Raw genomic sequence first — 14,310 nt, 5'->3', positions numbered from 1 at the left:
ATTCCCATCTCCTTCTCTCTTTAGCCTTGTCTTGTCCTCCTCTTCTTTAATGAAAAAGATGAAAATCATCAAGGATTTTTTAAAATTCCAGGATAAAGTCTAAAGTGGTAGTTTTGGGGCCTCACATAGTGGGTTCAAGGAAAGTGCTGATGGGGGTGAGGGCAGGACAGCCAGCAAGGACATGGATGGAACTAAAGGGTATTATGCTAAGCAAAATAAGTCAATCAGAGAAAGACAATTATCATATGATCTCTGATATGAGGAATTTGAGAGATAGGGTAGGGGCCGTGGGGGGAAGGGAGGGGAAAAAATGAAACAAGATGGGACCCGGGAGGGAGGAAAAACTATGAAAGACTCTTAATCTCAGGAAACAAACTGAGGTTTGCTGGGGGGTGGGGGAGGAGGGATAGGGTAGCTAGGTTATGGACACTGGGGAGGGTATGTGTTATGGTGAGTGCTGTGAATTGTCTACGACTGATGATTCACAGACCTGTACCCGAGAAGCAATGTTTTTGAGGGATTTCCTCTCCCTACGCACAATATTGGAAGGGATAAAATTGCATTCCCTCTCTAGGCTTTCCTTGTCCTATTGGCTATTTCAGTGGAATATTTCTATGATCTATCCAGTAGATCTATCATTGTTTTGATAAGTAAACATTGCACTAACTTCCAGAAAGACAGGATAGAAAATTAGAGAAACCATTCAGTACCTCAGATAATTGTGGGTAAGTTACCGAACCACAAAACAGCAAAGACATGTTCCTGAGAGCCCAGTATTCCAAGTCTTCAGATTTGCTAATCTGAAATGCAGTCAATACTGCCAAATTTTCAGATGCTTTTAGGAAACTTTTTCTTGGCATGAAATGACCCTTTCAAACATTGACAAGGAAGTAATAAACAACTTTACAGTTAAATAAAACATTTCTGTGGGACAGACCTAGGGATTTAGGGACATAGCCTTAGGAACCACTGGTTCAAGACCTTGACTCTAGGACTCTACTGTGCTGGAGTACAAGTATTCAAAAATAAAACAAACTGTCTCTTGTATCAGAATGTTCCCAGGCTATGGAGAAAAAAGGAGCATAATACAAATATGCACAGGATATAGGGGCAGCACAGAGGAGGGTGGGATTAAGTCTAAGTGACAGAACAGGTTACTGGAGGAATGTATTATCTGGGTTTCAAGGAGTGTATAAGGGCTCATGAGACATGTGCTTAATGTGGGGAAAGTGCATTTCAGGAAGAAGGAACAATATATACAACATTGCATAATGAAATGACAGTATTCATAGGAATCTATAATTAATATTGCAGAATCATAAAGTAAGAGTGGTGAGGTGGGAGCCATGAAGGAATTGAAATCAGAGGAAAGGAGACCAGTAAGACAAAAGCCATAGTTCTGACAAGAGATGGTGACTTGAAATAGGGTAATGGAAATAAGACTGGAAGGGAGAATACCCAAGAGAAATTTTTGCACACAAGCACCAGGACACATATCCATCAATAGGGAAATGAATGGGATATTATACAGCATTAAAAGTGAATGAGCTACAGCTACATAAGTGAATCTTAGAAACAAAATGTTTAGCAAAAGAAAAAGGTCCCAAAATGCTACTTAGAAAATGATACAAAATGTTCTGAATTTGAAAAGTAAAAAACATTGTTTAGGCATATATGTATGTAATAAAAATATACATAACAAGAGCATGGAAATAGTAAATGTAAATCAAGATACTGGTTTCTTTAGGATGGCAGTTGGCGGAAAATGTTGAGAAGTTTTAAATTATCAGTAATATTCCAGCTTTTTGGTTGGGTACCAGATTCACAGGTTTTTACCATAATTTAAAAGGGCAGATGGATCGATAATCGTCATTTACGGCCCCAAGACGAAAATGTCATGACCAAATATTCTGTTTATTTCTGTTCTCTGTACTGATGGCTGCAAGAAAGACATATTTTGGAGGTGAAATCGGTTGGTTTCCAGACGTTTTTTAAACCTTAAATTGGTTTTAGATCAGCTCCTCCAAAGGAAGAGGCCTCACTGTGTGAGGCCCACGTGCTTTTACATCCCGCGCTTTTTGCCCTTTGCCCTTGGCCATCATCGCTTCCCCTCCAAAGGGAAACGAGTGACGCCAGGCGGTGGGGAAGGGGGAGGGGCAGCCCGCGGGTCTAAAGAGTTCCTATTGGTGGGGAGAAGGAGCGAGAACGAGGCTCGAGCTGAAGCGTGGAAAAGAGGGGTGAAGGGGGAGGGGCTAAACGGAAGGCGGGGCTAAAAGAGCTTAACGGGAGTGAGGCGCAAGTGCAATTGTCCGCGCGTCGCTGCGATGGCGGCGGCGCCGAGCACAGTTACGCCGCTGGCGGCAGAGTCTTCCCCTCAGGAAGCTACCGTGTCTGCCGCCTCCTCCTCCTCCTCCACCGCCTGCGCGGCGGCGGCGGTGGCGGCGGCAGTGATTGTGCCTGCCTCCTCCGCCACCTCCACCTCTGCCAGCCCGCCTGCCGGTGGCTGTGGCGACGGCGGCGGCGGCTTTGGCGGCTCCACTATGGCGGCGGCGGGGAGGGGGGGCAGTAGTTTTAAAGTAGACACCCGCCCTTGCCTCAGAGAAGGTGAGTTCCCGTCCTGGGCTGTGGGAGCGGCCCCATCTCCTTCGCTGCCTCTCTTCAGCCTGTCCGAGATCGGACTGGGCGCGGTTAGCCATCGCCCCACCCCCCACCTGCTGTGGCGCAGTAAAGGCCAAGCTCGCCCCGCCCCGCCCTGCCGTAGTAGCCCCGAGTGTGCAAGACGGACCGAAGCAGAGAGGGGCTTCCCTACTTCGCCCCCACAAAGGATGAAGGGGATCCCCAGGAAAAGGAGCTGCAGGTATTCACAAGGCAGGAGTTCGAAGGGAAGAGAAATACCACATAGTTTTTCTCCCAGCGAGGGTGCCTCAGTATGGTCTACGAAGCTGAGGTGCGATTTGGTTAAAAAAAAAAAAAGAGAGAGAGAGAGAGAGAGAGGAGGCAAGGTAGAAGTGCTGTGGAACTGGACGGTCAGGAAAAGGGAAGGAGGACTGATGGAGAAAGGGGGCAGAGATTTTTTTAAAAGGCCGAAGAAATAAGTAAGAGGGAGGAAACCCCATTTGGTGAAATTCGTCCTGCAGTGTAGAAACTTGGAGTAGGGTATTTAAAGAGAAAGGAGGTTAGGAATCTGGGAAGGTTAGAGTGTATACTTGAGCTTTAAAATAGGAGCTATTAGATTTTAGGATCATAGGGTCTGGTGGAGGGCGTTGTACTAAGAAAAGAATAAAGGAGTAGTGTGGTAAAAGCACAGGTTTCAGAAATCACTTTGGAGAGTTTTCTTTGGCTATTTGAGAGTGTGACCTTGTAGAGCAAGGTTTAGGGGCCCATCTCTGAGATGATTTTGATTTTAATAAGTGCTGTTGTACGTGCCAACACATACTACTCCTAACATAAAAAGATATTTCTTGGCGATTTCAGTAATAAGTGGTTTCTAGTTAACACAAAATACTATATACTAGTAAACAGACTACTAATAATAGCAAACTGTAAATTTTGCCATTGAAATGTGTTTTAAAACAGTGCTTGAAAATGCTTCTTAGATTATTGAGAGCGATTCCACTGCAGAAGAGCTCAGTAAAGCATTTAGCCATCGTCAATTTCGTAATTAATTTCCAGTATTTGTGTGTTACCTTATGTTGCTAACTGGCCTCCAAAGTGAAAGATGTGGACAACAAAATGAAGTAGAATAATTTAAGTTCCTTTTTCTTTGGAGGACACCCCATTAAAATTACCCCATAAAAATGATTTTCTCTTCACATTTTTAAATGGTACATCTCTCTGTGCTATTTCATAACCTTTCACACCTTTCACTTTGGAGGAATGGCAAAGCAGTAAAAAAAATCCTTTATAATATTGGTCACAGGCACATTACATAAATGCCACTTACTTAATATGGAAGTCAGAAATACACTGTGATAATGGTGATGTCTTTTTACTTATTAACTCTCTTATTGAAGGCAACTGTTGAAAGACTGTAGTGTCTTTAGTCAGTCTGGATTTGTACAGCTGTTTCAGGATCAAAATATGAAATCTGGATTTTTTTTGTTTTTATACCAAACTATGTATAACTAGAAAGAAGGAAAGAACAATTTTTAGAGGTGTTTGAGATCACAGTTCAGTCTGGCTGTCATGGCCTTTCCACAGTATCTCCAGTATTCCAGTATCTCATGGATATCTCACGGAGCAAATGGCTTTTTGCCTGCCTTTGTGACTGGCTTGATTATAGTATCTTTGTATTTATGTATTGATGGCTTTAAGAGATAGAAATTAATAAAGTAGCAGCAATACCCTGTAAATACTATTACTAGCTGGCAAAATGAAGAGAGCTCTAGCATAGGTAAGTGGTGCAGTGAACTTAGATTCTGTTGTTCATATACTAGATTTTGTGACCCTGAACAGATCACAAACTTCCTGAATTTGGGTTTTGAAATTTCTGGAATAGAGGTTTTAGACCAGCCAGACTCCAAGGTTGATTTCAGATCTGAAAATATGAACCATGATTTTGCAGTTCTGCATTGATACTCTCGATGGCATTTCCATGGCTGTGTAGTAGGACAGTAATTCATAAGCCCTGAGAAACTTTGGCCATAGTTCCCATTTGACATTCAGTGAGTAATGAAATCGTGTTGTTAGTGTTGAGACCGTTTACTAGGATGTGAAAAACCAAATATAATTGCTACCTAAAAGTTACCTCTTACCATTTCATTTTAGGTAAATATCCTTCATTAATGTTTCACTCCAAACCAAAACTCTTATCTTTCCACTTAACAAAAGATAAATATGTGATACAGTACACTATCGAAGACATTGTTAGGTCTCAAAAATATTTTTGTTTAGGTATTTATAGAGACTATAAATGGTTGCCAGTAGTACAATAATACGTAAAGGAGAAGAAAGAAAAATGTTGCTTAATGGTGTATCTTTTGCTTGTTTGTTTTTTGAGCCTTCGTTAGGAAATTGGTCTAAACAGTGACAAAGAATTGTCAGGATTCCAGTTATTATAGGTCCACTTCAGATAGATCCATTAAAAGTGGTTTGATCAGGAGTTTGCTAAACTATTTTCAACTATAGCCAACATCTTTCTTGGGGTTGGTAATGAGCAAATGTTAGTGGAGATTAGAAATTGCCAAGCAGAGGAGATGAAAAGCTTTCAATGTTACAAATGGGAAATTGGGTAATAAAAACAAAACAAAAGAAATGCCAAGTAAATGGGCATATGACAAAATACATAATTCGTAGTAAGAGGAGTCACAAGATTTTATAGGACACTTCATTTTTCTTTTTTTTTTAAAGATTTTATTTATTTATTTGACAGAGAGAGATCACAAGTAGGCAGCGAGGCAGGCAGAGAGAGAGAGAGAGAGGGAAGCAGGCTCCCTGCTGAGCAGAGAGGCTGATGCGGGACTCGATCCCAGGACCCTGAGATCATGACCTGAGCAGAAGGCATCAGCTTAACCCAGTGAGCCACCCAGGCGCCCCAGGACACTTCATTTTTCATTCAATTCATTCAATTTCATTCAATTTTGAAAGTGTTAAAAAACATTTTCAAAAATGTTTAATGGCTCAAAAATGAACTTTCACCCAGTGTTGATGTCCCAATGTAATCATAGTAAAAATCAAAATGAAAACAAATCCCTTTTATTTACCTCTTACTTTTAAGAAAAATAATTTTTTAAGTGGGTTGTGTTTTAGATTGGAGGACATGCTGGCTTTTTATTTAGTTAATAATCCGTTTGCATAGCAATTACCCAACAATTACCTTTGTCTCCATGTTATTCAGTAAAGTTTAGTGCACCATAAGAAAACCTAGTTAATGGCCTTTCCTTCATTTATTCAGGAATCGTTTATTTAACACTGTATGTGTGTGTGTGCCAGGCACTACGCTAAGTGATGAGGATATAGGTGGATTAGACATGGCTATATTAAAGAGCTCAATAGTAGTGCTTGATAGTAAAATTATAAAATGAATAAATAAATAACTGGGAAAAATACAATTTTAAATAACACTTGTCAAACTCTTAAACTATCAGGACTGCCCCATTGTTTATTATAAATCTGTATTCTGCCCATGGTGTCTTACATACTACAGGCACACTAAAACACATTATATTATAAATGTAGTATCTAGAAAGGAATAATTAGCAAACTGTTAGAATTAATTTTTAATTCTTTACATTTGGCAGGGTGGGGCTGTCTGGAGCGAGGTTAATGACCACTTACTCGTTTTTGACCCCCTGTCCTTAATTAGGTGTCAATATATGATAATACTAAGTGTGTCCCCTCCTGTATTCATCACATATCTGTTAGGGTATGAACTTTGATTCTTTTCCACCTGAAACTAGTCTTGGAGATCCATTCACATTTACTAACCTGTGGCATGGTACTTTTCTGACACCAAGTAGTTGTCATAGGATCAAGTAAATATACACAGGACTTGAATTCATTTTATAACTTTACAAACAGGCAGGATTCCAGAGATAATGAGCCACAGAGTGCTAATAATTATGAAGGTCAGGGACTTAGTTTAAATAAAGACAGAGTTAATACTGAACATGTAACTAGTACTCCCAGCTATTTCTTTAATTACGTTGTATTTTGTAATTCTCAATATGCTATAGGAAAGCCTTCATTATGTTTTTATTGTAACAATCTATGTAAAATAGCTAAACTTGACAAATTTGTGGGTCAAGTAATAATCTTATAAACTGAGAAAGTAAGGATACTAGATAACATTCTAACTGAGTGTTCATAATGCTCCCAGGTACAAATCTGCATTTCTGGCACAAATAATCTTTCTGAAGACTCCTTAAGTGGGTTGTGACATTTAGTGGGGGAAAAGAGTTAAAACACCTTGGCAAGGTTAACATGTTCCATTTTCCACTTTAACTTAGTGTTGAGCCCTGTTTATCTTTCTATATATGATGGTATTAAAAAATTGTAAAGGTCAAATCAGCTATTAAAAAATCGTTTTAAGATAAAATGTTTGAGGGAGGCTGTCTCAAAAGGTGTAATCATGGAGAAAAAGCACATAAGCTCTTTGCAGAATTAAAATGATGATTTCTCTGGTTCATTAATACCTGACTACATCTGAGACTAATAGTAAAATTTATATTTATATTATTGCAGACAACTCTTCTGAGCTTTGCTCCATTCTTGTCACTTTATTAAAATAGGATGCAAAGACATTTTTTACGATGCTGGGTTTTTTTGCAAGATCAGTTGGACTGTGAAATTCCCACTTCAACAAAGCATTAAAGCAGTTAATAGCTAGTTATTGCCAAACACATCTGATGGGTTGTCTTGAGGAAGAAATTTAGTGTTTTGTACAACTAAATCTAATTGTCATGCAACAAACGCAAGTAAGATTCCTTTTTTAATTGTAGCCATTTATATATAGAATCATCTATTTTGAATAAGCTTAAACTTACCAAGATAACCAAAGAACATTTCATTGGAGTGAACAGAGAAAGTTCTTATACTTAAAACTGAAGGATGTTACAATCTTCCTTTCCTCGGAGATCCTGTATGGATTTTTTGTTTGTTTGTTTGGTTGGTTTTGTTTTGTTTTGTTTGTTTTTGAGAGAGAGAGAGAGCCTGCAGCCATGGTGCCTGGCACTTGGGGAAGGGTGTTGGTGTAAAAGGGAGAGAGAATCTTAAGGAGGCTTCCCGCCCAGTGTAGAGCCCAACACAGGGTTCGATCTCAGCACTGTCAGATCATGATCTGAGCCAAAATCAAGAGTCAGACACTTAACTGACTGAGCCACACAGGCACCCCAGATCCTGTATGTTTTTTAATTTCATTAGTGAGAGTGGACCAAATTGTAGGCATAGATTCATTATTTTTTTCTGACTCATGGCCATAAATATTTTTCTTTTATCACAAAATCTATTACATCCTAAATTATCTGGTGTTGTCTAATAGTATTATAAGAAAGTTTCAAATAGGATAATTTGGATTTCACACTTATTTGCATTTTTGGATACAGAAGTTAAGGGTATTTTACTTTAGCATAATAATGCAATTATTCGGAGTAGATACAATCCAACAAAGTTCTCTAAAAATGAGTTTCTGGAAGTGAATCCTCTGTGCTTTTTGTATCATCAAAGGCAGATAACAAGCTGAATTGAATACTTTTGTATCAACATAAGAGATTCTAATCCACAGGATGTTAATTATTGGTACTTATATTTGTATTTCACTTATTTAAAAACATCCCTCAGCTGTTACTAATGCCTCTTCTCAGACTTCTGGAACTTCTTCATAGTCCAAATCCACCTGAGTCTGGAATCATGTAATTTAACTTCCCCAATCCTTTGTTTCCTATGACCTCTTTGGGCTTTTTAGCTTCCTTACTTTGAAATGAGAACAGTAGACTAAATCTGTCTATAAACTAGAACCAATTTTGCTGCATAAGGGACATGTGTCAATGTCTGGAGATATTTTTGTTTGTCACAGCTGGGGAGTGCTACCAACTTCTACTTGGTAGAGGCTGGGGATGGATGCTGTTAAATGTCTTACCATGCATAGAATAGCCCCTCGCAACAATGAATTATGTGGGCCTAAGTGACAATGGTGCTAAGATTCAGAAACGCTGGACTAGATGATCTCTAAAATTACTCTGATCTGAAATAAACTTATTGTAAAGATGTCCTTCATTTATTTCACAGAGAGAGAAAGCGAGCAAGAGCAGGAACACAAGCAGGGGGAGTGGGAGAGTGAAACCAGGCTTCCAGCCAAGCAGGGAGCCAGATGTGGGCCTGGATCCCAAACCCTGAGATCAGGACCCGACCCAAGGGCAGACACTTAAGGACTGAGCCACCCAGGCACCCCTGAAATTAAGTTATTATATATAATGTTAAGTAAAACTTTGATCTACTGAATTAGTAAACAAGCATACTTTATCAAGTGATTATGTGTGTTAAACATTTTTTTTTAATTTTGTTTCATTTAATAATCACCATGTCCTGGGAGAGACATTGTGTTTCTGTACTTTTTAGATTAAAAAAAAAAAAAAACTGGCTCAGAGTGGTTAAACAATTTGCTCAAGGATATATAGTTAGAAGTAGAGATAGGATTTGAATCTATTTGACCAACTCAAAAGCTTATTTTTCTTCCTACTACCCACTGCTGTAGGTCATAGTTTTTTTGGCCCATTCCAAATTTTTACGAAAATTTTGTTTTCTCAAATCATGTAAACATTCCTGTAGGAAAGAAATAAGGAGACTAAACACTTGGGAGACCCGGGTGGCTCAGTCAGTTAAGTGTCTGCCTTCGGTTCAGGTCATGATCCCAGGATCCTCCAGTTGAGTCCCACGTTGGGTTTCTTGCTCAGTGGAGAGCCTGCTTCTTCCTCTGCCTGCCACTCCCCCTGCTTGTGCTCTCCCTCTCTCTCTGAAAAGTAAGTAAAATTTTAAAAAAGACTAAACACTTTCATCAATAGAAAATTAGTTGATTCTTTCTCTCACCAAAGGCTAACACCATACAAAAATATAATCAAATTGTAGGATTGCCAGATACTTGAACTTTCATATCAGATCCCATTTATGGTTTGTCACAAAACCACTCTTTCATTCAAAATAACCCTTATGAAAATTAATTAATTAACTCATAATTGTTATTCAAGAGAGGATCACTTAGGTGATAACAGAAAAACAAAGGTTTATTACTTGCTCATGCATTTTCCTCTGAGTGATAGGTTGACTGCAGGGCAACTGCCTGCCCTTCATGCTGTGGTTGAGGGAGGAGAAGCTGCTTTTGTCTTTTATTTTAACTTTTTTCAGTATTTTATTACATTTCTTATTGTGGCCAGATATACATAATGCAAAACTGCCATTTTAAGCATTTTTAAGTGTGCAACTCAGTGGCATTAAATACATCCCTGTTGTTAGGCAACCTTCACCACTATCCATCTCCAGAAATTTTTCATTGTCCCAAACTGGAACTCTGTACTGGCAGGTCAGAGTTTTGCTATATGACCATATTTCTCCAACCTAAAGAATTTTCTGGTGTATCTAATTTCTGGAAAATAAAATATTTAAAAGATATTCTTAGTATATTAACAGTTGACAACCTAAGGAACTGTACTGTTTATTGTGACCACAGTGGACAGCATTGCAAAGCTGTTTTACTCTCTTAATATTCTGAATTTAAACAGGAGTATACATTAAACATTGGTTTTATTTCATCTGTTCCATATCCTTTAAGCTGTAACTCCATTATCAGCCTTAGTTCTCTTTCCATTTTGAACCTAGTTTTTGATAGTGCTTTCCTATTTCCTATTGCTTTTTTTTTAATGGTAAAATGTAAAGAAGTGCTATCATCATGAGAAACTCCTATGTTTCAAAGACCGTATATCCCAGTCTTCCTTTGAGAGTGCACCATTATATCACTAAGATCTTGCAATCAAGCTACACTAAGATGGGCTTTGATTCTGAGTATAAAATCTTTCTCCCCTATCCATATCTGTTTTCCAAATTTATTTTTTTTCTTTTCCAAATTTATGAGGGAATATAAAATTCATATATGTCAGAGAATGAAGAACAGTTGAGAAGTACTATTCTAGGAATATTAAAGCAACATTGGAAGATATTTATCTTCCCATGTTCAAAGAACTTTACTTGCTGCAGATGAGGAATGAAGTCACACTTCACAGCATTTATTGTTTTGTCATTTGATATTCTAAAGTGTAATCTACTTACATTTTTAACCCTAGCTCTCCTAACTTCTAACTAAATTAGATTGGAAGATACAGGACCCTCTGCCATGAATTTGGTGTATACATTGTCAGAAAAGAAAACTGATCCACTTATACCTAAATTATAACCAAAATAATACCCTAATTTGCTAAAAAAAAAATTATTGACACTAACTGTAATGACCAAAACATTATATTTAGTAATAGAAGTGCTGTGTATGTTTTTGCAAAAACATGCCTTGGAGAGAATCAATTTTAGGGTTGGGGCATAGATAAGAAAATGCAGATAACAGAGGAATAGGGGAAGAAATATTGGGACCTTTTGAATTTTTAGGCCCTAAAGTCTGTACAACTATCACTGCTTAAAATTTCAAATCATCTTTTGTGTTTCCTGATAGACTTATTATTTGGAAAAAGCTAAGATATTTGGATCCTTCTATAAGTGCCCCACCAAAATTTTGCTTCTCTATGTATTTGTATCTAAAATACAACATTTTCTTATTGATAACTATCAACCCGTATATGGTCAAGTACAAAGAAACTTCACAAATGGGTATCTGGAAGATTGTGTTATGTTCTTAGTCATATAGCTAGTTAATAGGGTAAAGGCTAATGCAGGCTCTCATTCTAGTGTTTTTTACAGCTCTTACTGCTTTGGGAATTAAGAATCTCTATAAGCCATATTTAACAACCAACCAAAAAAACTACATTTGTTTCAAATTCTGACCAGTATATAAAGAGAAAAGATGTAAAGAGAGTGTAGAGAAGAAAAGGAAAAAGAGGAAGAAACAAATTGTCAAGTTTCTTCAGCTATTCGTTCCTACCAGAATCAGTTCCAAAGCCCCGGTGAGAACACTTACTTTGTGAGAACACTTATTTTAGTTCATGGCATATAGTGAGTCCACAACAAACATTAGCTTCTGTTCCAGCCATCTTCCTCACAGCCAACATCATTTATTCACATGATCCCTCACTTAACATCTATTCCCTGAATTTGGCCTGTCCTCTAGGTCTTCCCCCTGAGACAGGCTGGGAATATCACCAATTTCCTCTCCCACTTTCAGAATTGGCTATATAGGTCATTTTTTTCTGGGAGTCTAAAAATCGTGTCTCAAATGGTGGGGATGGGGGTATAGCGGGGTTTAAAGGAACATTTTTTAGCATCTCTTGTGAATTGGACATGTATTTCTTATATATACCAAACTTAGGAAGTTTCTCATTCAAGACTTTGGCTTTTATTTTTATTTAATTTAATTTTTTTTCAGTGTTCCAAGATTCATTAAGAACTAGCTCTCAGGGAGGCATCTGGGTGACTCAGTGGTTAATATGCCTCTGCCTTCAGCTCAGGTCATGATCTCAGGGTCCTGGGATCGAGCCACACATCAGGCTCTCTGCTCAACGGGGAGTCTGCTTCCCCCTCTCTTTCTGCCTGTCCCTCTGCCTACTTGTGATCTCTCTCTCTCTGTCAAATAAGTAAATAAAATCTTTATTAAAAAAGCAACTACCTTTCAGAGAAATCCTGGGCAGAATTGGGCACTTACTAACTATGTAACTTTGGAGAAATAGCTTGACCTTCCCAATCTTAAGGTATAACCTTAGAAAGTAGCAATCATTACATCGATGTCAAATTTAGGGGAAATGCAGTTTGAAGAAAATTTGGCAGTGTGGGATGCCCTCTGAAAAAACAATACCTTATCATGTATGATTGTTCTCAGCAAAAAGCCAGTTTCTACAAGCCTCCTGTCTACAAATGCAGGATCTAAAAAGATCTTGAAAGGCCAGAATTATTGGTAGAATCTAACAAAGGAGAACTTAAATGAGACAAATATAAGTGTATTGGGTCTTCTAGGGAGCCATAAAAATTTCTTTCCATATAACTATGTCCTGGAGTGCAGACTTTAACTAGCTCAAGGTGAAAGAGAAGGTTGTATTTTAGTCAAAAGTTAACCTAGCATGAGCCAATAGTATGATATGCCCACCAAAAAAAATGGCAAATTAGGCTATATTTATAGAAGAGAAATATTCAAAACAAAGGTGAATACACTTAACACTAAGGAGCTGTATACTTAAAAATGGTTAAGATAGTAAATTTTATATTATGCATTCTCATTATAATAAAAAATGAGGTGATGATCTCATTTTACTAGTTTGTAGTTATTGTGACCCCATTAAGGGTGATTGTGCTTAAGTTACACTTTATGAATGGCTGGGATTTAGGAAAACTAGTAAGAGGACTAGAAATCATGCTACATGACAGAACTGGGGTCAATTCACAAAAAGCTAAGGTGGGCGGGAATAAAGATGTACTGATTCTCTTAAAATATTTGAGGATTGCAATTTTAGGAGAGGGATTATACTTAAAATGACTTTAAGGAATAGAACTAGGACCAGTGGAAGCTCTGAGACAGTATGAGGCTCAGCAGTGATGCATGAGCATCACCAGGGAACTTGTTAAAAAAAAAAAACTGTATGTTCTTGGTTCCCCACCCCAGAACTACGAATAAGAAGTTCTGGGAATGGGACCCAATAATCAATTAATCTTTTAACAAGTTTCCAGGTGATTCTGATGAACGCTAAAGTTTGAGACCTGCCCCCCTCCAGGAAAACAGATTTTTCAGTTCAAGAGATTCAGCAACAAATCACCTGGAAAGCTTTAAGAAATGGTGTTGGGGGGGGGCAAGAAACTATGATGGGGAACCACTCTCAGAGATTCTGGTTAATTGGTCTTGATGGAGTCTGGGTATTGGTATGTTTTAAAAAAATAACTTGGAGACTTCAATGTGCAGCCAGGGTTGGAACTACCTTTGTGAAAAGTTGAACTGGCATCACTAGGTAGGCTGTTTAAGAGATTACCTGGGGGACCATATTTAACAACACAAATTCTTGGGCTTCAACTCCAGAGATTTATATAGATTTGAGGTCGTGCCAAGGAATACTTTTTTTCTTTCCTTTTTGTTCTTTTTTTTTTCCCAAAAATCATTTCAGGTTAGACTAAAGCACAATTAGCTTGATAAGTATCATAGATGACAGAACCTGTATATCAATCAGCTTAGTCACCAAATAGATATTGGACAGCCATTATTTGTAAGGATCTGAGCCTGTCCTGTAGGGCAGTGATTCCCAACATGGTTGATTATCAGAATCACTTGTGGTTGGATTGAACCACCCACAGAGATTTTTAGTTCAGCATGTATGATTTTGGAAAAACTGCATGTGAATTTGATGTGATACCCTGATTGAGAATAATTTTTACATGAAGATTTGTACCTGAAAATTTGAATGTAGATTTTATCATATTTGAATTGATTAGGAAAGCATGCTATTTAAAGAAAATTAGGGTCAGTCCTCCTAAGTACATTTTAATCTGCATCATCATTCCAGTATCTTCTTATTAAAATACAGATTTTTGTATATTTTAGTTTTTGATTCACTGAAGTCAGAACATCGGCACATTCTTTATATTACAGTCACAAAGAACACCCACTGACAAGTAATTGTGGGTGAATTTATTTGATTTAAGGTCAAAGTTCTGCTTCTTGCATCAGGAACATTTTGTAAG

General features: G+C 38.0%; 1 protein-coding gene across 7 annotated transcripts in view; it reads left to right on the top strand.

Annotated features, from left to right (window-relative positions):
- Positions 1–2,258: 2,258 nt before the first annotated feature.
- The window catches only part of ZMAT1 (zinc finger matrin-type 1), a 35,356-nt gene continuing 23,304 nt past the window's right edge, over positions 2,259–14,310 (top strand). For 2 of the 7 annotated variants that reach the window (XM_032330695.1, XM_032330696.1), the window contains exon 1: positions 2,259–2,604. In XM_032330695.1, the coding sequence (XP_032186586.1) occupies positions 2,325–2,604 (280 nt within the window). In that variant the 5' untranslated portion in view covers positions 2,259–2,324. The other 5 variants (XM_032330699.1, XM_032330698.1, XM_032330694.1 and 2 more) reach the window with 4 other exon arrangements.

This window comes from Mustela erminea, chromosome X (genome assembly GCF_009829155.1).
Source record: "Mustela erminea isolate mMusErm1 chromosome X, mMusErm1.Pri, whole genome shotgun sequence".
Lineage (NCBI taxonomy): Eukaryota > Metazoa > Chordata > Mammalia > Carnivora > Mustelidae > Mustela > Mustela erminea.
This window is presented reverse-complemented; position numbering and strand designations above follow the sequence as displayed.